This window comes from Melopsittacus undulatus, chromosome 8 (assembly GCF_012275295.1).
Source record: "Melopsittacus undulatus isolate bMelUnd1 chromosome 8, bMelUnd1.mat.Z, whole genome shotgun sequence".
Taxonomy (NCBI): domain Eukaryota; kingdom Metazoa; phylum Chordata; class Aves; order Psittaciformes; family Psittaculidae; genus Melopsittacus; species Melopsittacus undulatus.
This window is the reverse complement of record NC_047534.1, coordinates 41,954,242-41,981,072: the sequence shown is the minus strand read 5'-3', so window position 1 is coordinate 41,981,072 and position 26,831 is coordinate 41,954,242. Positions and strand designations below refer to the sequence as shown.

Genomic DNA, 26,831 nt, shown 5'->3' with positions numbered 1-26,831 from the left:
ACTATTTGAGGCAGTTTTTTGGGGTAAATGACAAAGCATTTTGGTATGCAGGAAACAACTGTTTCCCCTGTAGAGTTTTTGGGCACTTGAAACAAAGGCTACTTCAAACCACTAAAGAGTAAAACAACTACAAAGACTGATTATTCACCCTGTAAAGCTTTTAAAGAGTTTCTCTTGTATCAGGTGGAATGATGATTCTTCTACATGCCAATCATACCATTGTGTTTGGTTTGCAAAAGTTCACCTCCATGTGGCAGTGGACTTTTATAAAGGCACTGGGGTTTTATGAAATTCCTGTCTGATAACAGGACATAATATGTGGAATATTTCATGTAATTCAATCACCAACATATCTAAGAAAATGGCAAAATAATAAAGAATTTTTTTTGCAGTTTCATGAGGAGACTTGAAACTCTACTTATGCTGCAGAAAACATGGAAATGTCACTGTTTTCCAGAGTGGTGTTTTTCTGTTTTGTAAACAATAGAGCCTTTTCTCCTAAATCCTTAGGATGTTGAGGGGCTTGGTTATTTGTCTGTTGGTTTACAAGGACCTGTGCCTTAGCTGCATGTTTAGTGCGTATCTAATATGGTGTTTGTTGTTATGTGCATGTTATCGCAGCCCGACTGCTAAGTCCACCAAACCTTTCCTGACCTTGGAGGTGGTCCATGCAAACTCAGGGAGGAGGTCTGTTATAGTGTGCTTTGTAAGTCAACAGATCAGGGACTTCATAATGCAGAAAGGGGGATCAGCAAGTATCAAATATGAAGATGTACTGATTGAGTAGGATGGGAGGACAGACAGAAATGCAAAAACCTAAGGGGTGTGTTAGTAGTAAGGACTGCTGTACAAGTACAATTCTTTTCACGTGTTACATGATGGCTTGAGCAGCAACAAAATTCACTTTGTTAAATCCTCAAACCACTTAATCCCATGTCTTGCTGTGGCTGTAACTTGGCTAAATCAGCAGGAATTGTATACCTGGATGGGGGAGCCCCAGTACTGGAATGGGGGGTTGGATGGGCAGCCAGAAATAGACACGTTTGGAGGCTGAGTGCAGGCTTTTAAAGAAGCTGAAGCAGAGGTATTTGGTTTGACTGCTGTATTTATTAATAGCTGGCTGGTGCTGTGCAGCACAGTTTGCCTGCGCATCCCAGGGCCGGCAGGGATTGCCTGCATGCCTTTCCCAGCTGTCGGTGTGGCAGCTGTGGGGTCCTGGTCATAGTGCCTGATTCCTGCAGGTTTCCCCTTGCCAGCTGCTGTAGCTGGGGGTGTATGAGTCAGAGAGGAGCAGTTCCTCTGCTTAGAAGACACTGCCACAGGCAGGGCCCCAGCAATGGGGAGGGAGAGCTGAGAAACAGCAGCTCTTAACTGGCTTTGATTTTTTGGGCATCAAGGCTGTTCAGTCTTGTCTGCACAGCTGTCCTTTTCCCTTATCCCCTACTCCCCCCCTCTCCCTCCCCACTTCGCAGACCATGATGAACCTGTTCCTGTCCCACTGCCCTCCTCCTGCCCTCCAGTACTCAGGCCTATGTGGTGAACAGCCATGGTGCTGACAGCCCTGGAGATGCTCCCTGTCTTGTGCTGCAGTAGAGCAGAGCACCAAGCATTTTGTTTTTCACACACATTACTCTTGTTTGGGAGAGAAGACATGCATTGGGCACGCTCACCCAAAGGCACAAGGTGGGAAAGGCCAGCAACGTGCTCTTGGTACATGGTGCTGGGGTGAGTGCTGAGAGAAGTGTGGTGCTACCTGAGGAGCACTGTTATCCAGGGGACTTCTGTACCTGCAGCAATGTGGAGCTGGGCCCTGCTCTCCTCCCTGCAGGGTCTAGCCTGCTCAGGGGCAAGAGGTGACAAGAATCTCTAGAGGGTCCCCAGCCTGTCTGCCACCCTGGAGAAGCCCAGATAAAGAGGAAATCTTCAATTACACTGGTGAAAGAAGTGGAAAAACCCTCAGTAACCAAAAAAGTGAAAGAGGGGAAAAGCAAGAGCTGGTGGTTCCCTTTGGGAAGGGGTATTTGTGTGGGAGGATGAAGAGCATCTGTGGGAAAGAGGTTTCCCATGTGACGTGGGGCATGGATTGGTCGAGGCTGTGAATAGGAGGTTGAAAACAACTGAAAACCTTGTTGTCTTCTGAGAAAAAGACTGTGTGTGAACCTCCCACTGCCTGCAATTAGGGGGTGATGGCTGTAAATGGATGCTGACTAAGAAGTGCAGAAAGGAGGAGCGGCTGCAAGTTATCTCCCCTCTCTCTTCTCCACTGAGTGGGTGTCATAACTTGTGGTTTTACCCATCCTGTTTAATTTATTTCACAGGCTTTCTTAGCCAAGTCTGGAGAGTGTTCCTTTTTCAAGCATACTTATCCAGAGAAGGTCTGAGGTGGTCTCTGCTTGTTGTTCACAGACTGACTGGTGGGCTGTTGACGTGTTTTATTTAACTTGCATTTGCGGTTTTCAGTGTTTTAAATATTCAGAGTCTAAGGATAAACAGAACGGAAATTAGCTCCAGTGCATTAAAATTAGCTCAGGGTGGGGGGGATGTATAATTTAAACAAACTTTTGAGCCAGCAAATACCTAAAACTTCCTGGGAAGTCCCTGTGCTGTGAGCAGGGGATCTCGGCCTGCCACTTGGATACTGCTGAGATTAGAATGCAGAATAAGATTAAAATAAATACTTCAGACTTTCTCTGTATGTCCTAAGGACAATTTTAAAAAGCCTTTTCATGATGCTACGTGAGCCATTCAGTAACAAAGTCTCTGTGTACTATCTCAGGAATGGCATAGTCCTGCTTCTTAGTTAGTGATGATCTTTGTCAGATGATTCCAGCCAAATTTTGTGTGTACTCCACACCATTGTTGAGGCCAGATAAGAAATCATCCCATTCAACCTCAGGAATTGCAGGAAATAAGTGATTAAACATAAATCTGAAGCGTTCTGTTGAAAATCATGAAAAGGGTTTTGGGTCTGAGATCATGGACACCTCCTGGTATATACTGCTGAGATCTGAGGGCTGCGACAAACTCCAATAACTAATTTCAGTTCACTTTTCCTTACTTTTCTAGCACAGAATAGGTATGTTCTCAGACAATACTGTAGCATAGCAACTTCTCATTCAAACTGAAAATTACAGGGAAAGTGGTTTGAAAATTGTGCCGTAATTGATTTCTTTTCCAAGTCAACTGCAGAGCTCTCTTTTTCAAACTGTGCTTCAGTGAAATTTCCTTCAGGTTTGCTCTTCTCTACATTTCATTTACTCAGTTTCTTTCTAAATTAGATCACTGAGATGCCATATCCATCACAAGAGTACTGCACATTCTTCACACCTTTTCATTCAAAACCTGACACTATTTCTTTTAAGGAGATAGGGGTGAGTTCATAATAATACTGAAACAAATCCTTCTTTCTATTAATTCTTCTCATGGATTGCATGATGGGGCTTAGAAATGAGATGCATCACAACAGTTCACTTATTTCTGCTCTGCATATAAAATTCAAAGCTTACAGAAGTGCCTAAAAGCAAGCCTCACAAGACAGAAATATAGAACTAGAGCTGTGTGTATCATCCTGAAATTGGGTCCTTTGTTTTATCCTTTTGTGTAGACTTGTCCAAGGTTAAATAGAAGATGAAAGCAATATTAGGTTATGCATAAAGATGGCAAAACTTGCCAAGTACTTGCAACTACCACCTAAAAAGCTGAGTTATCAGAATAGTGAAGAGGGAAGGAGGCCAAGATACAAAAGAAAACATATCCTCCCAGAAAGGACAGCACTGTGGAATCAAAGCTGTCTGTAAGTTTTAATATGGCCATGAACAAAGCACTGTATGTCAAATGCATTACAAAAAAGAGACTAGTGCTGCTTGCTAGAAAACAAAATGGGCTGCAGTTCTCTTTTGACTAAGTTGTGTGCCTGTGGCTCATGATAAGGCATATTATTTGGGGAAGCAAAAAAATCTTTCTCAGTGTGTTGCAGTCTTTGCTGGAAGAAGGCTGGAGCAGAGGGGGATGGCTTCTATGGTTCCATCAGCTTCATCAAGAAGGTGACCTGGAAGCTTCTACCTGCTGTATCTCCTAGTTGAAGTGTCGCAGTGTTTAATGCGTGTTATGGTAAATTTGCATCAGAGGTGCTAGGCTGGGCACTGGGTACAACTATCTTAGTTCCCATCTAGTCTCTATCTCACCACTCCTGCTGAGGGGTAGGGTGTTCTACAGTATTTGGGCTAGTGAGAATGCTGCATGGACACATTCACTGCTCTTGATCCAACCTGGATATCCCAGCACAATGCTGCAGTGGGCAGGGGAGACATGTTTGTGTAGGTAAATCTCCACCACAGTTTGTCACTGAAATATGCAAGCATTTATCATAGCTTAACACTAGGCTTGTTTTTATCATTGCTAAATAATGGTCATACATTGATCTGAGTCATGCAGGCTAAAATAAGTTCGAATGAACATTCTGATCATTTCAGTAATTTTGTATTTTTAAGAGGTTTTTAGAATTTGTTTTAAGTAATTGTGTAACAGGTTGACCTTTCATGATGGATTCAGGGATGGATTCCAGGTGCAAAATCATGCCTTTGATGGAAAGCTAACTCATGGAAATACAAAGCTTCAGTCTAAGGGTCAGTTTTTGACTTCCAAACCTCTGATGAAAAACTTCATATAATTTTAAACATTTTGTTTCAGAAATAACTTGCAAGACTCCCAGGAGTGTTTTACATTTGGACAGTTACAGCCTAAAAGGCAGAAATAGAAACAAACACAAACTTAACAAATTGCAGGAATTGCTCATTTGCAGGCTGATCACAGCCAATGGCTTTCAAGATAAAGCTTTAACGTATGTTAAAAAAAGAGGCTCTTATCACTTAAAAAATCACTTTTCAGGAATTGTTCATTACAACTGAATGCTTCTAAACCTGAAACAAAGAACCTAATTTCTTATTTCTCTTGCTCATATAAAAGCTGAAATCATATATAGCCCTAACTCATAGCAATCAAAGTAGTGTACCACTTTATACTTTGCAATTCAGTTTTATGACACTTGAAAACTTTGTTCTAATTTCTGCCTTGCAGAATTATTTCTTTGTTACAGCTGTCGTTCCAGTTGCAGGTGAAATCATGGCCCCTCAGACTAAGAGCAAGGATGAGATGTAATTTCTGAAAAGGTTGTTATTTTACAGTAGCATTCAAGGTGTTCACAGTATTTCTGTGTATCCAGGATAGAAAAGGTAGGAAACAACAAACCAAGAACACTCAGATAACAGAAGTAAGTAGAATCAACTTAGGCAAAAGGATGAATTGAATTCTGATCAAGGTTTTGTTCCATAATGGATATGTGTAGGAAGCTTTTTAAATCCCAAAATACTGTGCTATCACTAGGTTAACATTTGTGGGAGTTTCATTGTAATGTTTGTTATGACAGTCACTATAATAAACTTCTACACTACATTTTCAGAAACATAAATATCTGTAGGTGCAACTGGGCAGTGGAGAACCGGGGCCTTAGGTGATAAGCATATATGGGTCCTGCATTCTTCTTCTCAAAGAGCCTGCATAGTTCAAATATCAAAGGTCTTGTGTGTTCCTCTGTTCAGAGGAGGTCATTCTGAGCTTCACTTGTGTCTAAAAAGTAATGATGGATATTGAGAAAATAAAGATAACTATACATATGTGAGTGGGTGAAAGAAAGATAGGGGCATAAACCAAAGTCCCAACTGAAAAAGGCTTTAAAGCCCTAATTCCTGGGTTCCTGCTCATCACCCTCATCAGACTGTGCCACAGCTGCCGAGTGGCAGTTACACAAGAACCACAAAAGGGGACAACAGAGTGGCAGTGTTGTGCTGGCTGAGGAGTCCACATGTGGTGACACTGGGCACCTGCTTTGCATGGTTTCCCACCAGATACTTGTGTTTTGAGAAAGTTGGGGTGGGGGGGAGAGGAGATACAAACGTATGTTTTCTGTGTTAATGTGTGTCCCACTCAAAAGCTAAACCAGATGTTGGGCAGCAGCTGAATTTGCATCCACATCATTCAACTCATCAAACTGTTTTTCTGAAAATTGCATTTTGGGCTGTGTTGTCCAGAAGTCAGGCATTGTCATGCATCCACAGGCCTTGTCTGAGAGCTCTGCAGATATCATTCAGAACATATTTGTTTTAAATAAGAAAGTGAGTAAATTCCTATATTTAGCAGCTGATTAGGCCCTCTGTTTTCCATGTATTTATTCATACGCCTAATTATATTCCAGTGATTACTTCCTTCACAATTATTGGAAATACTCATGTAATAAAGTTAGCATATGTGCTTCTTCAAGAGTAAGCCTTAAATCATAGAATCATAGAATAGTTAGGGTTGGAACGGACCTTAAGATCATCAAGTTCCAACCCCCTGATCACTAAATTGTTAACTTCTCTTCCCAACTGTTCCCTTATTATTCAATCTGAATAATATGAATGAGTAGATAAAATAAAGTAGTCAAGACATTAAGTTCTATAGCAAGAATCATACCAGTTACTGCTTTATAGAGGAGGAAAAGGAAAGGAGGCAGGGAGAGACAAGGAGGGAAATTTAGCTGCTCATCAAAAAATGTATGACCATAGTGCTGTCACTGCCAGTGGTTCTTTCCAAATGTGCCTTTTCTGACTTCAGCAAATGCAGATCTTGAAACAGGTTTTAGAAAATAAAGGTGGTTGTATTTTCCCATTAAAAAAATGATATTTTTTCTTTTTTTGAAGCTCTAGAAAACTGCAGTTTACAGGAAAATAAATTATTTTCAGGAATAGTGACAAAATCACAGAAGTTTTTACAAGTACTTTCTGTTGCCTCTGTCCAGCTCATCTTTTTTGTTATTCTTCATTAGCATAAGCATTTATTTCCACTAGTAGTTTGTGGGGAAAATATTCAGTTTTTCTACAGTTAAAAGCTAAATTTCTGATCTACATATTTAAAAATAAAGTTATTTTTTATACCTCTGAGCAATGAACTCCCATTCTGCATGATGTATTTTTGAATGTTATAAAGTTTAAAAGGGTCAAATATGCAGTGTGTGGAAAAGCAGTAAGTTGCCTGTAAGTGGAACTGTGGTGCTCAAAGCAGAGGTTCATTCTGTTGGATGCAATTTCTGAATGTTATGAAGATGCTGTATTGGATATTATGGAGTAGAATGAGAAGCATCTTGACTAGAGAAGAACACAGTGGAACTTCAGTGGTTAAGTACCATCCATTCTGGTGCATGGGAAATACCTGTCTAGTCTTAGAAGCAGCATAGAGCCTTGTCTACTTATGTAGAGATTAATAATCTGTGCTGAGAACCCCCATCTGTTATGATGAGAAAGAATGATCCATTGGAAGGCTATTGCTCAACCAGGAGTCTGCAGTCATCTACACAGTTCATAAGTATGATGATATGGAACTGTGCATTCATACAAATAACACCCGAGGTTATGTCTCTCTAATGAAGGCATGTGGAGGCAAGGCACACAAATATTTAGGTGTTGGCTTACTGCAGTCATGCAGCTTCTTTAACACAAAAGAGACACGTCTTTTCATGAAATATTTTAGAAGTGCTTTTCTTCTGAGGTGCTACACAAATATGACAAAACCAAGTAAGTGCACAGGGGTAGCCCAAGTTCTCGTCATGAAACAGGAGATGAGAAGGCAGTAGAACTGAGCTACGGAAACTATGGTGAATTCGGAAAACTGGTGTTGCTTGAAAATTGACTCCTTTTTACTGATGTCATTGTTGGAAGATGAGCAGGATCCCAGGAAAATGAAAGGCATTTTCATGGATTCCTGCTTTCTAATAGGAGTTTGATGCTGCCAGTTGAGTTGTAACAATGATGCAGTTGCTACCAGCAGCCTCCTTCAAAGGAATAGGTGCATTTAGCATTATTTACACTAGAAAGGCTTAAAGCCTGGCTGGAAATTTGGGGTGTGAGGGAAGGAAATGATATTTGCAACCTTATGAAGGGCAGGCATGGCTTCTGGGTTCATGATGGCTCTGCTTCAGTTCCTGAGGTAACAGCTTGATAAGACTGGGGATAAGGAACAGATAGCAGACTGATGTTCTTAGGCTCTGGTTTGGCAGTTACACATGTTCCAACAGCACATAGCACGTACTTGAAAAGTAAAGGTTTCATTACATGAAAGTAAAGGTTCTCTCTCTGTGTGTTCATCCCATTTGCTCAGTGCATCATCAGTTGATCTAGTATTTATATGGATTTACTGTTCTTGAGATTTGAAGGAGTGAATGTAGGAAATTGCTAAACTCAGTTTTGACTGTCATTTATTGTCATGGTACCAGAGGAATAAAAGGGGAGCATGTTTGAGAACAGTTTGAAATAGGGTGCTTGGGAGAATCATAGGAACTAATCTGACTCTTAAGCCAGGGACATGATAGGAATTGTAATGAGAACAGTATTAATGGGTACATGGAAAACATGTAAATTGCAAAGGGACTACATGCCTCTTGGAATTCTTTCAGCAGGCAACAAGCCCATAGATAAAAATATGAGTCAGTTGTCACAACCTCCTTGGATTTTTCAAGTTGCTTTTTGCCCCTGAGAACTTAAACTGGTGTGCAATAAAGAGAAGATCCTTTTGTAGATAGAGCTGGCTGAAGAAAAGGAAGAAAATGGGAGGAATATATATTTTTCAGAGAGACATCCCACGGGGGTGTATGCTGTTTGCTATGTTTAAAGACCTAAGAAGGGATGTGTTAGGGAGGCAGTGTATGCTGCCTATATAAAATTATTTGTGTGTCAAAACTAAAGCTGTCTCTAAAGAAAGGCTTTGCTATACAAATGACTGAGAAAATAGCAAGGCTAAGGTCTAGTGTACAAAGCAATATGCTTGAGCTAAAAAATGGACTCAATTAATTTGTTCCATTCAGGATCTTGGTCTTGCCATGGCACATTCTATGTCTTCTCAGTGTTTAGTAGCAATCAAAATGGGAATTAGAAAATTAGGAATGGAATACCATGTGAAACAGTGAGTATAATTATACTACTGATGTATGTCTTTGCTGCATCTTGAATGTTGTGTGGTGTTCTGACAATTCTGTCTCAAAAGGCATATAGTGAAATGATGGAAGTACAAAGAATGCCCAAAGTGTTTAGGAACCATATAATGATTCTATTTGAGATATGAATTGAACAAGGAGTCTTCTGTGTGAAAACAGATGATTGGAGTGGGGCATGACAGAAGTTTATGAAGTCATAAATAAGATGACTCAGGAATGTTCATCCACTTATGATCATACAATGCCATGGTCACACAGTGAAGTTATTGGGCAGGCAAGTTTGAAGCAGAAAATCCCTTTTCACACAGTGCACAATTTCATTGCATATCTTGCTTCCACAGGTGCTGTAGAGGCCAACAACATAATTATGAATATAAATTAAATTATATAAATTAGAAACTGTCAGTAAACACAGAGGTCTGACTGAAACCATGGGCAAACAATTCTGTAACCTGCAAGGGTACCAGTAGAAACGAGTAAGAGAAGGAGCATTCTTTCAGGTGATTACTACTGACAGCTGTTAGGCAGGATGCAGGATATTATCATAGAATCACAGAATAGTTAGGGTTGGAAAGGACCTTCAGATCATGAAGTTCCATCCCTCCTGCCATGGGCAGGGTTACCTCACACTAAACCATGTCACCCAAGGCTCTGTCCAGCCTGGCCTTGAACACTGCCAGGGATGAAGCATTCACAGCTTCCTTGGGCAACCCATTCCAGTGCCTCACCACCCTTACAGTAAAGAACTTCTTCCTTATATCGAGTCTAAATTTCCCCTGTTTAAGTTTTAACCCATTACCCTTTGTCCTATCACTATAGTCCCTAATGAATAGTCCCTCCCCAGCATCCCTGTAGGCCCCCTTCAGATACTGAAAGGCTGCTATGAGGTCTCCATGCAGCCCCAACTTTCTCAGCCTGTCTTCATACGGAAGGTGCTCCAGTCCCCTGATCATCTTCATAGCCCTCCTCTGGACTTGTTCCAACAGTTCCGTGTCCTTTTTACATTGAGGACACCAGAACTGCACACAATACTGCAAGTGAGGTCTCACAAGAGCAGAGTAGAGGGGCAGGATCACCTCCTTCGACCTGCTGGTCACGGTCTTTTTGATGCAGCCCAGGATACGGTTGGCTTTCTGGGCTGCAAGCGCACACTGGAGCTGGCTCATGTTCATTTTCTCATCCACCAACACCCCCAAGCCCTTCTCCACAGGGCTGCTCTGAATCTCTTCTCTACCCAACCTGTAGCTGTGTCTGGGATTGCTCAGACCCAGGTGTAGGACCTTGCACTTTGCATGGTTAAACTTCATAAGGTTGGCATCAGCCCACCTCACAAGCGTGTCAAGGTCCCTCTGAATGGCATTCCTTCCCTTCAGCCTATCAACGGAACCACACAGCTTGGTGTCATTGGCAAACTTGCTGAGGGCGCACTCAATCCCACTGTCCATGTCACTGACAAAGGGTTGAACAAGACTGGTCCCAACACCCATCCCTGAGGGATACCACTCGTTACTGGTTTCGAGCCGGACATTGAACCGTTGACCACAACTCTTCAAGTGTAGCTGTCCAGGCAGTTCTTTTTCCACTGAGTGGTCCATCCATCAAATTGATGTCTCTCCAATTTAGAGACAAGGATGTCATGTGGGACAGTGTCGAATGCTTTGCACACATCCAGGTAGATGACGTCAACTGCTCTACCCTTGTCCATCGTTTCCGTAGCCCCACCAAACTGGTCAGGCAGGATTTTCCCTTAGTGAAGCCATGTTGGCTGTCACCAAGCACCTTGTTGTTTTTCATGTGCCCTAGCATGCCTTCCAGGAGAATCCGCTCCCAGATTTTGCCAGGCACAGAGGTGAGACTGACTGTTCTGTAATTCCCTGGGTCATCCATTTTCCCCTTCTTGAAAATGGGGGTTATATTTCCCTTTTCCCAATCTTTGGGAACTTCACCTGACTGCCGTGATTTTTCAAATATGATGGACAGTGGCCTAGCAACTTCATTTGCCAGGTCCTTTAGGACCCACGGATGGATTTCATCAGGTCTCATTGATGTAACTGAACTTCTTTCTGAGTCAGTATGTCTGTTATTTCATAAGATTAAAATTATAAGTTATAATTATAAATTGTTGGAGAAGGAGAGGAGTTGCAGTGGCTGAACTCTGCCAGGTTCCTATTGAAACTTTTCCTCAGTATTGGACTCTTAAGACAAGTGAGTATTTGCACTGTCCCTTCAGTAAATCACAGCTCTAACTTTGAACTTCACAGATTTCAGGATTTTGGAGAAGGCCAAGAGTCTACCTGTGAATCCCTAAAACATCATGGTGCCTCCTACCATTGCACCTCTGCTGCTTTGTTGCCAATGAAGCCGTGTTGCTATTAATGAGACCTTCCCAACCGTGGCTACCTCCTGAACGCCTCCACACTGGGAAAATCCCTGCAGAAGGTGATTTGTGGTAAAGGTAATGCAGTCTCTCTCTTTTAGGGTTTAATCAAAAAATCTTTTCTTACTTTCTTCACAGGCCATGCCCCCTCTTTCTCAATGGATCTTGATCTTTGGGATAAAAATAAAGAATGGTGTAACACAGATTGCCAACATCTTTATTCTCATGTGAATTGATTGTGGAGGATGTGTGTGGGCACATGTTCTAGTTTTGATTTACTAATCACATTAAAAATCATACTGCAGCTTTGTTGAAACTTGTCTTGCAAGATACTAAAAGCTGCTGTTGACTTACTAATAATAATGAAAAAGAAAGATCTGGCTAAGTATTAACCTCATGCTAACCTGAGTAAGACATTCCCTGAACTGAGAACTGAAAGTCTTGAGTTTTGTGGTGCCAGAATAATAAAGAGGTTTGATACTTGGATTTTGGTGTGGGTTTTTTTTTTTTTCTCCTGACTCAGGGTGCCTTTAAAGTAAAAGTTTACACATATGGTTATCTTAAAGTATTTTGTCCAGGAGGCTGCTTATTAGACTGAATTGGTTGGTTTGAATTTTGTGTTTGTTCTCCCCTTCCAAAGCATCACTGCAAAAAGTTCTTCTATTGCTATTAAAAATTATTAGGAAGAAATCAAATTCAAAGGAGTGTTGTGCTTGTTCTGCAGGAGAGTCTTACTACAGATGTTATTTCTTTTGAATGTGATCACATTCAGTTTTATGTCCTGTTGATACAACTCTCAGTTTATGCTGGTCTGACAAAATAATGCTCCCAGTCTTCAGGTGTTTCTGCTCCATTGCCTTGCTGTTATTATATCACTATATTATTATGATGATATGACAGCAAACAGCTCTCCAGCAACTGTCTCATAAAGCCACTGACATAGTTCAGTCTGGTCACATTTTGGAGCTCTGAGTCACAATGTTTGGACTTCTGGCTTTTATAGTGTTTGAAAGTATTGCCCTTGCAAGTGCCTGTTGTGAGCATTACCATGTGAGTCTACGCAAGGCCAAGGCGTGCACGTTCTTCAGGAATAAAAATCACTCAGGCGTTTCAGGAAGGATGAGGAAGTGTTGGATAAAGAAATGTTAGGAAATGTAGCAAGAGCTGTGGCAGCCTTGTCAGAGCTGCTGTTTCTCTGCAGATCACAGTCCCATGCTGGGTGGGGTACACCAGGAACATTCAGCTGACAGTGAGTTTCCATGCACCTTAGGAAAAGACACCTGTGGCCAGCAAAGCAAGAGAAAGCTTCTGAGGGATTCACAGAGGACAGGTCTGCTGTTGGGTGGAGATACTTAACATACCTTCATGGCCTAGATTGAGGTACAGGAATTAGGGCTCACCGTAGCACCTCTAGTGATATATATATATATATCACTATATATACATATATATATATAGACAGCCACGGTTGGACTGGTTTTAGGTACCTGAGTTATTTCAATACATTATGTGATGTTATCTGCAAAAGATAAAAGAACTCGGCTACTTTACCAATCAAGTGTGTGTTAAAATAACCCTCCCAGTGGACTGTGGCATGTGGCTTTCTTTTCTCCTTTGTACCTCAAAGAGCAACAGACTACATGTAGATAGGGAGCAGGACACTGTAGTTGAAAGTAGCGGATCACCTTATGATTATGTACATGAAGCACGAATTGCAAAATACCACAATAAATACACTGAAACTATGCAGCACTGCCTTTGAAGCTTCAGCAAAAAGCTGCTGTTTGAAATTAAGTAAATCATAATGAAAACAAAAGTGGAATAAGGCCATGCACCCAGAAGTACTAAGCATGTATAACAAATTTATCAAGAAGTAGAACTGCTGCTAAGCAATGTGGCAATTTGCTATTAAGACTACATGATGCTATAAGACTATTATTTCAAAGGTACTTCCAATTTTATTATCTACAATAGAACATTTTTATGTTCCTACTTCACCACAACATTTTGCCTTCTAGATAGGGCCAGTCTGCTACCTACACATCTAGGGAAGCCTTCTTAATTGACTTAAATATTAATTCCTGTGCTTTAGCCATAGTGGTGCTTCTGAATCAGAACATGGTTAATGGTTATGGATAGCTTCTTTTTCTGACATGAAACAGATTGTTGAGTGATGTAAACTTCCCCCATAAGATTGATACCCCAATTTTTCCTTCTCAAAGCAGCTGTCTTTTGGCATCTAGAGGCTGAAATAAACTTGGCATACAGCCTCAGGAACAAAGGATCCAAAGGGCTTGCAGTCACTGCTGACAAACACAGGCTTGTACCATGACCTGATCCCACTGCCATATGCAGTTGGTCAGCAAGTGCTTGTAACATCTGTTTGTTGATTATTGTCTGCAGAACACTCATCTGCTCAGATTTCTCTTGTAGCTGTGGCACACCTGGCCTATCTGGTGGTTGTATTCCCACAAATAACAGGCAAAATCAGTTCCTTCTCCTAACAATGGGCAGCGGGCTCCAGGGGTGACAGTAAAGGGCTTGAAAACTGGCATGTTGAATGTTGGAGTGGAATAGAAAGAACTCCTGGAGTCTTTAAGGCTTATGTGAAAATCAAGCGATGAGGTGGAACAGCAGGAATTTTTTGACACTGAACACTTATTCTCTGATAAATACACTATTAAACACAAATGTTTTTTTCTGAATTGTTCCTCTGTGTGGTTCACTGCATTGCTCAATTTATAATCTGCGGTTTTATGGTTTATGTGATACTACGTGAGTTAAAAATCTGCAACTATTCTAAATGTTAATTTCTGAATTATGTTATGAATTTGAGTAATAGCTTTTGAATTATCACTGGTTTTAATTAAAATTGGTAGTTTATTTTTAATTACTGCTTAACTTTTACTCATGAAGAAATAATTAAGGACATCACAAATTATTAATATGTTTAATTCTAAAAAGACTAATGGTATGCTGTTTCTGTGAAACAGCAGTATTTATGACTTTGCTTATTAAAGCCATAGTAGTTGGGTTCAGATTTTATCAAAAGGATAACTGGCACTTAAAAATTCACCATTGACCTCTTACAGGTTTTGCCTTGCCTAGCCTAGCCTGAGTTAGCCTAGGTTAGACTAGCCTAGCCTAGGTTAGCCTAGGTGAGACTAGCCTAGCCTGGGTTAGTCTAGCCTGGGTGTCGTGGTTTAAACCAAGTCTGCACAGCTCGTTACTCACTCCCCCCTTTGCTCCCCCAACTACCGGAGAGTTAGGAAGGAGAATCCAAAGAATGTAGCCCCCATGGATTGAGATAAGCCCAGTTTAATAGCTAAGGCATAACACAAATCACTTCTGCTACTACTACTACAAATAATAATGATAAAGCCAATAACAAGTGAAGAGAATACAACACCTCACCAGCCACTGACCCATAACTCACCCCACCCTGCCCAACCGAGCACTGACCGATACCTCCTCCATCCTCCCAGAGCTCCAGCCCTTCTGGGTCTCTCCCGGTTACCTCCTGGGTATGACATGCTATGGTATGGAATACCTCTTTGGCTAGCCTGGGTCAGGTGTCCTGTCTCTCCTTCCTCCTGGCCTCCCCTCCTCCCTGGCAGAGCATGAGCTCAGAAAAAGGCCTTGAACAGACGAAACATTTGAGCAGTAACTCAAAACATGCTCGCTATCAGCAAACGTTCCCAGCTCGAAAGTCAAAACACAGCACTGCACCAGCTACCAAGAAGGAGAAAAATGACTGCTACTGCTGAACCCAGGACACTGGGTTAGCCTGAGTTCGCCTAGCGTAGCTTGGGTTAGCCTAGCCTTGTTTAGTCTGGGTGAGCCTAGCCTAGCCTTGTTTATTCTGGGTTACCCTGGGTTAGTCTAGCCTAGCATAGTCTGGGTTAGTTTACTGTGGCCTAGCCAAACCTGGATTACCCTGGGTAACCTAGCCTGGGGAAGCCTAGCATAGCTTCCAGCCAGGGTGAGATTAACTGGGGTGAGATTAAGCCGAGTGAGATTAGGCAAGTGATTAACCTGGATGAGATTGACCCGGGTGAGATTATCCCGTGTCAGATTAGCCAGGGTGAGATTATCCCAGGTGAAATTATCCCGGGTCAGATTGGCCTGGGTGAGATTAGTTTGGGTGACCCAGATCAGACTATCTTGGGTCAGATTAGCCAGGTGAGATTAGCCTACCCTGTTTAACTTAGTTTAGCCTGAGTTACCTCGAGTTAGCCTTTGTTAACCTGAATTAGCCTATCCTCAGTTAGCCTGGGTTAGCCTAGACTGGATTAGACTGGATTAGCCTAGCCTAGCCTGGGTTAACCTGGATTAGCCTAGCCTAGCCTGGGTTAGCCTGAGTTAGTCTAGCCTAGCCTGGTCTGGGTTAGCCTGCCCTAACCTAGCCTAGCCTTGTTTAGCATGGGTTAGCCTCACCTAGCCTAGCCTGTGCCTAACCTATGTTAGCCTGGCCTAGCCTAGCCTTGGTTAACCTGGAGTAGTTTAGCGCAGCCTAGCCTAGCTTGGATTAGCCTGGCCTAGCATAGCCTAGCCTTGGTTAGCTTGGGTTAGCCTAGTTTAGGGTACCCAGGGTTATCCTAGCCTGGGTTAACCTAGCCTAGCTTAACCTTGTTTAGCCTGAGTTAGCCTAGCCTAGCCCAGCCTAGCCTAAACTCGCCTAGCCTTGGTTAACCTGGGTTAGCCTAGCCTCGCCTAGCCTGGGTTAGCCTAGCCTAGCCTAGCCTAACTGTAACCCATACTGTACTGCAAAAATTCCCAGAGATGGAGAGTCGGGAAGCATCACGAGGGACATTAGTGCTTACCAACAATGAAGCATGTTTTTTACTAACATAGCGTGTTACTCACAGCATGGGAACTGTCAGCCAAATATGCATATCTTCTGGTTTCCCAGCGCAGCAGCTGATAGTTGTGCAGAACCCAGCTTGTGAATTTTCAGATTTAGATGGGGCTTTTATAACAAGGCAGAGGAGGAGGGAGAAAACCAGATCTGGCTGGTTCTGCTGCAGCTTTTCTCTGTGATACTGGGGCACTCTTGCCCTGAAGTAGACCATCAATCTTTTCTGCTTGGGAATGGAGATTATAACACTGCCATACCTCACAGGGGAAGAATGAAAATGCCTTGAGATAGTCCTCTATGTTCTGCATGGAAAACACATCATTATTGTAGAACAACTGCATTTTATTTGATTAATATTAAGAACAGATCCACAGTAAAATGGATCAACGTACCTTTATTTGCACTCAAGAAGCAAATAAACATACCTTGATCTAACTGCCACTTAGGTTGCTGAATTGCTTAAAAGTGGACCTTGAGCCTTGGAGATCCTGACTGACTTTAGGAAAAGTTGAGCAATATCAGCTGATGCATGCATGTCACTTAATGTGGTCAGGAATTCATAGATGTTCACTTGCTTGTGTGCTGGAAAACATACTGTTTGGTATGTACTAAAACCACACACCCACAAGTGAAAAAAGCAATAGATGCGTGCCATGCAAGAAATGATGTGAAAGGTACAGCCCTAGTGAAAACTGAGAACACCTCTCCCTGGCTGAGTCATCTTAACTTCCTCACTTGTTCATGTTCCCAGATGTAGAGATATGAGCTTGGATAGGTTTTGGGTCTTCTCTTTGAGACTGCTGCTGTGAGGTACATGTAAATAAACATGGTGGAGAATTCCAGCACACAGATACAAGGACTGTTGTTTGCAGCTGAAGAAAATACATGTAATTGTTAGAATGTGTGTTTTAGAATAGTTCCTCTTATCACATAAAATAAGGCTGGGCTTGTTTAAATGTGAATACTATAGGAAAGATCAAAACCTGATTTTCAGATCTTAGACAATTTCTCCTGACAGAATTAAGCTGAAGAGAATGACCAAGTAAATAATGGTCTGGAAAGAAACATTAGAGTAGTTACAGCATGTGGAAATTTGTGCCATAAATCTTCTATCACTTTATTATGTTATTGGAATCATTATTTAAAATTCAGTGCCTTAAATCCAGATTGCCTACAAAGCACAAGTTATTTTGCCTTTTCTAGGAAGGGCACTTGAAATCTAGATGTGTAGAAATATGGGGGGAAAATAGTGAGAAAAATGAATACACGGTGAATAGAAAATTTAAAACTACATTTGAAACATTTCCAGTATCATACAAAAATTTGCACTTCCATAATTAATGAATGGCCTTTCCTTCCTTGCCCCTCATTTTAGTTGTTTGCAGCAAATGAACTAAAGAACAAGTATCTTGAAGTCAGCAAAGCCAACACAGCAGCTTCCATAAAGCCCTTTGCCAAACTGATTAGATTTGCAATTCACCCACAAAGCCTGCCCGGTCATGGCAGCATCACGTAATGAATCTTTTCATTGAATAAAACTGGAATTGCAGAGAACTAATGTATTTTTTTTGTATGAAAGCTTCTGTAGTGCTTGTTTAAACATGAAATTGTTCCTGATTAACTCATGCGTGAGCAGGCTTAGTCTGGAATTGGAAAAAAATCTTCCTGTTAAACTTAATGTAGTTGTTTAATAATTAAACAGAAGCAGTTCATTGGAAAATAGTGCATATGTCGGCAATCCTCAGTCTTTTTCATTTTAGGTGTAAATGGACAGTGGTTGGCTAAAGAAGTGGTATTAAAAAAAATCTTTGGATAACAGGTTTTCTTAATTTGTTGATTTTTGCAATTTGTGGGAATAATAAGAAAGTATTTGACAGTTTTTGCATGTAAAATAGCAGTACAAGTAGATTGGCAGGGAGGTAGAAGAATCCTTTGTTTCTCTCTAATAACTTATGGAGCTCCAGAAGCTAAAGGTTGCACTGCTCAGCAGGGAGGTTATGAGAACTACAGTGTGTCCTCAACTGCTATTCACATCCAGGCAGAGCAGGAAGAGAGAATAACCTGATTTTCATTCAGATCCTGGGTGGACTGGGCTTTTACAGACTTTATTTAGGATTCCTTTTTTTATAGCCTTTGCATAATTAATATTTTCAGCATTGTTAGTGAGCACATCAGCAAGTGAGACTTACTGTTACAAAGGATTGGATTTGTTCATTATGGATTGATTTATAAGACTAAGATTAAAACAATATATTGTTTTAAAATAGCTATTTTTAACTGGTGATCCAAATGAAGTAAAAAGACTGTGCTCAGTTCTACCTTGTCCAATTTGTTCTGGGGTTAATCTAAAGGGAAAAGTTAATACCTTTGTTAGATTATTTTTATTTTAAAAAGCCTTCTATCAGCAAACTAAAAGTGAAGAACACAGAGGAAAAATCTTTCTGAGGCTACTAACTTTAGAACTTAACCCTAGAAGCAACCTCTGCTAGCTCTGTCTGGAGTGGCCTGAAAGCCATATTTAAACATGTCTCGAACACAGGTGCTGTTGAATCAGTGGCCGACATGGTTTATTTGACAATGTGAATGAGGTGGCTGTAGTACCAAAACTGCAAAATCATCACAGACAGTGACTACTGGAAAACTTAAATCTATTAAAAATCAAACACAAAAGTCCAATTTCTCTGCATGGTTCTTGTCAGTCACTGGACACTCCTGTGGAAGGAAAACAGCTGGGTCTGATCCAAGACCTGATGGGGGGAGCAGGTGTAACAAGTCTGGTAATAACCAAGCAGCTGCTTCCACTAATCCACTGCAAGGGGAGTTGGGGATCTCTGCCATGCCATGCTGTGCTGTTAGGGTAAGCTAGGTAGTGACCGCATTCCTTAAGTGACTGTAATTCTTGGTCTTGTGCTTTACAGATTCTGTCCCAGGGCTAAGTCCTGTGTGTTCAGCACCCTGTGCAATGCTTGGAGGTAAGTGCTATCAAGGTTGTGTGGAGCTGTGCTTTGGGCAATGGCCAAAGACTCTTTAGTCAGCCTGTGTGAGCCAGAGAACAAAAGTGTTTTGTCTTGGTTAGTGATTGTTTTTGGCTCTTGATGGAGTTAAAATGTTTTCCCATGAAGGTTCACTTTGCTTCTTCAGTTCCTGGAGAGAATTTCTAGGAAGATCCTGTGAATAACTTGCTCACAAACCTCCTCTCTTCCTGCCCTGCTCCCTGCCAGCACCCCCCAAGAAATACCTTGCTTGCTTTTTTAATCTCTTCTGTTGGTTGATGAGCAATGGTTGGCTGCTTTGTCCCAAATTGTCTGAAAGATGCACATATCCACAGACATTGAGGGAAAGTTGGCTCAAATTGCACAGAAGTTTGCATGGGATGTTGGTTTATGTCTCTGCCCTGGTGAGCAATGGTACAGCACAAGCAAGGTTTCACGTGCAGGATAGTGTTGCAGATCAAGGACTATGCATGCTATAGATGCGTCTGGGATGCTGTCAGTGCTATGTTTCGCCCATGGTGATACAAGAGATTTAAAGATATATATGTCCGGCTGAGAACACCACAAAATGGGGCTGCAAAGGTGCATGTGATGTGTATAATGATGTTTAAGCTTAGGCTGCACTTACCGAGGAGGAATCTTACATAGTGGTGTATCTAACTAGTGAATTGGAATACAGGCACATGTTAAAGATGACTGCAATCTTATGCCTTAGGAATAAGTAATTTTAAAGGAGCATCCTTAATTTGTTCCACAGCAATCCAAACTATGGGTGTTTAGTTCCCATTTGTCACCAGGGTTTCTCTGATCTCTGCCTAGCTATGCTCATCACGTGCCTCCAAGTATGTTTACAGAGATGTTTACTCTCCAAACCCTTCAGGCTGATCATTCTGAAACTACTTAAGGAATGTACCTGTCAACTTGGCTGGAAAAATACTCTATGTAAAAGACAAAGAGCTGCTCTGTAACGCTGCTTGCAGTCTTCACCAAAATTCTGAGTCTGGATTGAAATACAACTTCTATTTTTTATTTGTGTAATACTTCATCTATTATATAAAAACATTAAGTTAAAGCCGTTATACTAAATGTTAAAAGCTCAGATTTAAAGACTTTACGTCTCGAATATTGTGTCAAATTCTAATCAGTCTGTCAACAGAGAGACAGTAAAGAATGGCAGATTGATGTCTGTAGTTGGTTTAGATATCTAAGAGAAAAACAGAAGTGTTAAGATAGCAACATCTTCCTCTGGAACTGCAGTTAATCTGATTCAAATATAGCCACACATAAGAGCTGCACCTTAGTCTTCTTTCTGAAAAGATAGTAGAGAGAAATGGCGACATTCTTCATTCGGTTATACAAACACACTGAGTGTCAGTTCTGTATAATTCAGAATACCAAGTGTGTAAATGTAACTGTTTTAACACACTGGCTTCTAGATTGTTCAGAGCAAACCATTTTCCTTACATGGTGATGAGTATTTTGTCTCCCTTACCACCGTAAAAGCCTTCATCATCTGTGCTGCTGTTCTGCTAGTCCTAATATTGTTACCAGAAAGCTCGGAGGATTCAGAGGATATATTGGCTAAAATAGTCTGATAGCACTGGCTGCATAGAAGTTCAGCTGTTTATTGTAGCTGTTGAGATGCATCCATTCAGCAAATGTAAATAATTTGGAGAATATGCAGTTCTAAAAATGGTGTGTGTATTGTGTTGAGGAAGAACAGTCCAGAAAGTTGATCCAGGTGACTAACACTTTAAAACTAGTTTATGTTTCTGAACTGAAACACCTCTATAGCTTTAGAACTTGCACAGTGAACCAAATGGTTTTGGCCTGTGTTATTTTTTCATCTGGAATTACATGAATTATAACATCAAGCTTTTTCTTTTTTTTTTTTAATGAAATGGGAAGGAGATGTTTACATATTTTGGCTTTTCAGGACCATGAGATTGCTGCATTAGAGCTGCACAGCTGAGCATCCACAAGCTGTGTATTTCTTTGCATAGTATGTTTTGTTCATATAAATGATAAAAGTTCAGCAACGTAAGGCATTGTGCCTTGCCTTCCTTCTAGGGAAAGCCTAAAATGTCTTGCCAAGCTCTAGCTTTTCCATCCCACCTCTTCTTTTTTCCAGAATTTATTTTCTTTTCCTTTGTAATGAACTACACAGTTGTATAGAGGAGGGAAGTACTGCTGGCAGAAAGGCTTGCTCGTGATGTAGACACAGCAGGCAAACACCTTGTAGCCCTTTGGCTGAGCATCAACACACCATTAATAAGCAGACAGCTTGAAAACTCGGCAATAGCAGAGTCTTTGTTCCAAAAAAGAGAGACAGCTTTGATCTGGCCATCGCCTTACTTGGAATTGCTGTGTTATTATACATAGCAAAATGCTCACGTTTAATTGGTCATCATACCTAATCTTGGTCCCCCTTTATATAGGGGTAGTACAAAAGAGGAATTCCCAAAGTACATGTTAGTTGTAGATAACCCACAGCATGTTTGTTTTGGAGGAAGAGCAAAGGAAGGAAACTGACTTTTTTTTAAATTTTTTTTTAACTTTTTTTTTTTTTTCTCTCCTCATCCAGAGCAAATGGAAATAGTATAAAATGATGAGAAACCATCCAAGGTAACTCTCAGCTGTTTGTGTGCAGTTCTGCTCTACTCTGTATATGGTCTATTTTTGTTGTTCCTGCTGTGGTCACTTGGGACAGGTTTTAATATAACTATGTCTTGGAATGCTTGTTACTGCATCTGGAGATGAGAAAACTCTTGTCTCCCCTCAGCAACCTCTGTGGGTAACAATAAACAGGTACAACATGCGCAGGCAGCACAGGTTAGAAGGAGGGAGAGAGGTAGAAGTCAGATGAACCTAACATGCCAGGATCATTCAGATGGCTGTGAATGAAGTATTTCTGTGACTCCTTACATGAGCTATTGAATACAAGCATTACTTAAAAAGTAACTATAGTTACTATAAGAGTATTACAAGCATGCAAGTTTCAGTGGTCCTGAAGGGCAAACTGCTAAGATTTTTTAGTACAGACCTCAATGCTATTTTCAAAGACCTGTTTTCAAACCTTTACTAATTACTGTGAAATACATGGCTTGTAGTATGTCTGCTGGTAATTAGTCTGGGACTCTTCCCTCTTATGGGTCCTTTAGTGAAACAAGGGTATGGTGTTTATGCCAGTAGGGTTTTCTGCTGTGGCAATGACTGTGAAGTGACTGAACACTGGATTAAGACCTTGAATAAGTTGGGCATGAAGAGCAAGCAGGGAAGGACTCTATTAGCAATAAGTATCTGGGAGCCTAATTTAACAAAATGTTTTGTTTCCACATTAGATGCACATTTCTGGTGTGTTTTCTCCTCTCTTTTGATCAAGGGTGTTGTGTTTGGACTTGAGCCAATGACTTGTCTATACATGGAGTTATCCTAGAATAATTACTCAGGAAAAAGTAGCCTGGATTAACTCCATGGGAGCAGAGTATTGTTCCAGAAGGAGTTATTTGGAGTACCAACATATTTGAGTGCTCTGTCTCAATTGCTCTTTTCTCACTTTCTTTGGAATCTCTTGAGTGAGAAAAGAAGCTTCTCTCTTCAAGTTCTGGATGTCAATAGAAAAGGATAAAGTTATGCTGCTTGGCACTTGTGATGTTTTAAAGGCTTGAATCTTCTTCCCTAAACCAAAGCACTAAACCAAGATTCTGTTAAAACAAAATAGACCAAAACCTCTCGCTCGGATGGATGAAGTGCACTAACGTATGCTAGCAAATACCCTTCTGGAGTTATGGGTGTAATAAGCATGAGATAAAAAGATCTGGGCTACAAACCCACATGTTGTTTTCAAACCATTAAAAGGTAGGGGTGAGGAATTCTCAGATGTGTTCAGAGAGGAAATGCTGGAGCAGGCTCATGTAGTCTTGAGACTTCTGCCCTCATGTGCTGTCTTGAAAAGTCTGGAGAACAGAGATACATATGCACTGGTTTGGGGGTTTGCTGCTTTTTTTTCCTCACGGCTGTGTTGTTTGGGGTATCCAGACTGAACGCTGCGGGCTCACGCCGTCCGTATCACCCAGACAGTACCCAGGATCAGTACCCAGACAGGTGCCAGCTCTCATCGTGCCCCGTGGGGGGATCCCTGCTCTTTTCCCCCTCGGGCTACGGCCCAGCCCTCACCTGCGGCCGTGCCCAGCCCTCAGCGCCGCTTCGGGTTCGGTCCTGAGAACAGATCGCGCTGTGGGCGCAGGACGCGACAGCCCCTGCGGGCCGGGGGCGGCGGCCCCGCCTGCCCTTCCCGTGGCCGGGGGCCAGGCCCCGGGGCACTGTGCGGCGGGCGGGGGCCGGGCAGCCCGCGGAGGGCGGGGCGGGGCTGGGCTGGGCTCCGTCACGGCGCGCGGAGCCGGCGGGGCACAACGGGCGCTCTGAGCGCGGGGAGCGGCCGCGCAAGGCAGCAGGTTCCTGTGGCTGTGAGAGCAGATGGCGGCCGCGCTCCTCCTGTACCTGCCCCTCCTGCCGGGGCTGGCCCGAGCCTTCAACCTGGACACGGACAACGTGATCAGCCGGCGCGGGGAGCCGGGCAGCCTCTTCGGCTTTTCCCTGGCCATGCACCGGCAGCTGCAGCCGCAGGAGAAACGGCTGTAAGTACTGCCGCGCCTGGCCCCGTCCCGGGCCGCCCGCGGGGACCCCCTCCCTCCTGTGGTCGGGAAGCTTCCGCGGGCTGGGGCCGACAGCCCCCGCGGTGTCCCGCTGGCGGCGGGGAGAGGGTCAGAGCCGGGGAAAGGGGGGCTCGGAGGGGCGGGCGGCACCTGCCGCGGCCCGCAGGGTGCTGCGGCACCGCAGGCCGCCCGGAGGCAGCGTGCGCCGGGAGGAGCGGCAGGGACGTGCCGGGCAGCGAGGTGCCCCCCCTCTCCTGGGGGGCCTGCGCGACGAAGGGGGAAGAGAGCAACTGCCCCGCCGGGAAACCTTCCCACCCCAGCCGCGACAACGGTGTCCTGTGCGGGCTCCGCCGGAGGGAGCATGGGGAGCATGGAGAATGGGGCCGGCTCCCGCGGCAACGCTGACCTGCTCCGCCCGTGCCCCGGGGCTGCGGGTGTCTGTCCGGGCTCTCGGGTTTGTTCTCCATGTGCGTACCCGGCCTTGGGTAACGCTGGGGCTGCTGTTCAAGACGGAACCTGCCCGGGGTGAAGGTGGGAGGTGGTAAAGGAAGACGGGAAATATAAATCAGTGTTGGTGGCACATGGGTGGAAACCAGGAGCTTCTTTCGGGAAATTCGGAAAGTAAGGCGCGTTTGTATCTCTTCAGGGTCCTTGCCTCTTCGTGACCATATGTGAGCATTGCCCTGCCCCACCTAACCTGTAGCAGTAGATGAAGTGTGTCTTGTCTCGGGTATTGTTATCAAATAGATGTGTCTTCCCCAAGTGTTTATTTTTAATTAAAGGGAAGACAAGCCCATAATTCGTACAGCGTTAATGGGAGAAGGAAGCTGGAAGGCAATTGTACCCTTTATAAAATTAGCTGGTAGACTTAAAAAGTCGTGTAGCCCCTTTGTGGTAACACTTGCCTTCTGTTGGTTTCATCAAAATTACAGTGTGTAAAGCAGTATAAATCTCAAATGCTCACGTTCATTCTTCCATCTAGTAGACTAAACGGCTCATGGTATCCTGAAGAATGAAACAGAAATCTGTGAGGTTCTTTTCAGAACCTCAGAAGCCTTTATCTTAAGTCTTGATGAGATTACCCTTACATTGGTCTCAGTTCTAAGAAAGCAGTGCCTGAAGCTTGTTAGTTTCCCACTGTATTGTCAATGCTGGTAGAATGAGTGTGTCAGAGTATGCAGACAGCCAATTAGGAGAGGTCAGTAGAAACACAAGTGCAGTCACAGTATTCAGGCTAGGCTGAAATATTTGGCTGAAATGCTTCAGAGATGACTACTATGAAAGTTCTGTATTGTATGTATAGCAAATGCTTCCTCAGGCAATCCAAATCTGGGGACAGAGCAGAACCAGATGCTATCTGCTTTGACACGGCTTTCTGAATCCAGGCTTTCATGAGAAGCAAGTGTCTCTATTAGAGACAGAGCCAGACTAGAGAAACTGCGGTTTATGGTGTTGTGCAACTCTGATGTCTTGACCGTTTTTAAAATGTATTCATGAGTTGTAGCATAAAGAATTTGAGTGTTACCCTGGGTAGCTGGTGGGTAGTGCCCTTGGAATGAAACCATTTATGTCACACAGGCGTGTTATACTCACTTTGAGCATCATTTTTCCGTCTGTAAGAGTAGCAGTGTGTGGCTGTAAGAGCACAAGACATTAAGCATGCTGAACTGAAACTATCTGTCATAGGGACAGAGGTGTGTTTGGCTCATTTTGTGTAAGTTCTGTCTCATGAAACAGATGGGGATTTTGAAGTAGAAACTTGAAGTGAACTTCTTATATTAGGCTACCTATTTACATTAAATAAAAATGAGTGACACTGAACTAATACCAAATGATCTGTGTGGCCTGTTCCATGGAAACCATGTGCAGTTTCTAAATAGCTTGACTCTTTGTAAGTGGAACAAATGGTGTCTGCTGTCCAGATACTGGTGAAAGTGGGAAGCTGTGGGAATTGAGGTCATGTCATATCTCTACTGCCAAAGTGGTTTTATGTACAGCTATCTCTTAGTTAGGCAGAAGTATTTGTTTTACCCATTCTTCTTGAATGGGTGCTAACTTAAAGGCTTGGTTACAGTCTGAGTGTGAGCACTGTTAAGTATTTGCCAAAAGTACACAAACCCCATTTCATCATTGAAACTTAATGAAAGATTATACTTGGGTGCTCATCTGGCAGCAGCCCCCATTCCGAAAACCCTGCCAACCTCAGCGCCCTTATACCCCTCCAACATGTTGTAACAGGCAAGTGCAAGATCAGTCAGGCCTTGGGAAAATGAGCAAATGAGAGAAGGTGAAAGACATGAATTCTGCTCAAGGGCTGTTCTAGTCTGTGCCTTAGAGCAAGGCTTGGTAAAGCAAACTAAATGATGTATAATTTTTCTCGTCTCACTTAAGTGGTTTTTAAGTGAAATGATTCCCTTTTCCTTACACTGGATAATTCACTGTTAAGCATTACGAAAATCCTCTGTAAAAATGAGGGTGGAGAATGCCTAGGAAGTGTGACAAATAAAGGTACAGCTGCAAATAGCCTTCGTTTAAACATGGTATTTGCTTTTGATCACCTTTTTCCTTAGTCACAGGATACTGTGGATTGTATATTAGCTTTGAATGGCAATCTTTTAATTTATTACTATTAACTACTAATGCCACTTTTGCTAACAACTACTTAACTCCTATGGGTACTTAATTCCCTATGGGTACTCTATGGGTAGATGACTGTTCAGCTGGTGCTGAGTGTAAGGCTATGGACTAGTAACTGGATTTTGTTTTTCTTTGTGAGCATCTTCATGTGAGAAAAGTTGGAATGTTTGCGAGTTGGAGAGGAGAAAAACTGTTAATTCACAGTGACTGAAAGTGGACTGCTAAAGGCATGTGGGTGTGAAAGACAGCAGAGCACAATCTTAATGTGCATCAGGGGAGCATTAATGTT

General features: G+C 42.5%; 1 protein-coding gene and 1 long non-coding RNA gene across 3 annotated transcripts in view; both read left to right on the top strand.

Moving 5' to 3' along the window:
* LOC115947049 (uncharacterized) overlaps positions 1-19,229 on the top strand; it is a 28,435-nt gene extending 9,206 nt beyond the window's left edge. The window contains exons 2-3 of the long non-coding RNA XR_004549943.1: positions 11,284-11,477; positions 19,176-19,229. This is a non-coding gene — a long non-coding RNA (uncharacterized lncRNA). The remainder of the gene's footprint in view (positions 1-11,283; positions 11,478-19,175) is intronic.
* A 4,435-nt stretch (positions 19,230-23,664) lies between these two features.
* Positions 23,665-26,831, top strand: part of ITGA6 (integrin subunit alpha 6) — a 44,803-nt gene continuing 41,636 nt past the window's right edge. For both annotated transcript variants that reach the window (XM_034065121.1, XM_034065120.1), the window contains exon 1: positions 23,665-23,887. In XM_034065121.1, coding sequence (XP_033921012.1) covers positions 23,727-23,887 — 161 coding nt within the window. In that variant the 5' untranslated portion in view covers positions 23,665-23,726. The remainder of the gene's footprint in view (positions 23,888-26,831) is intronic.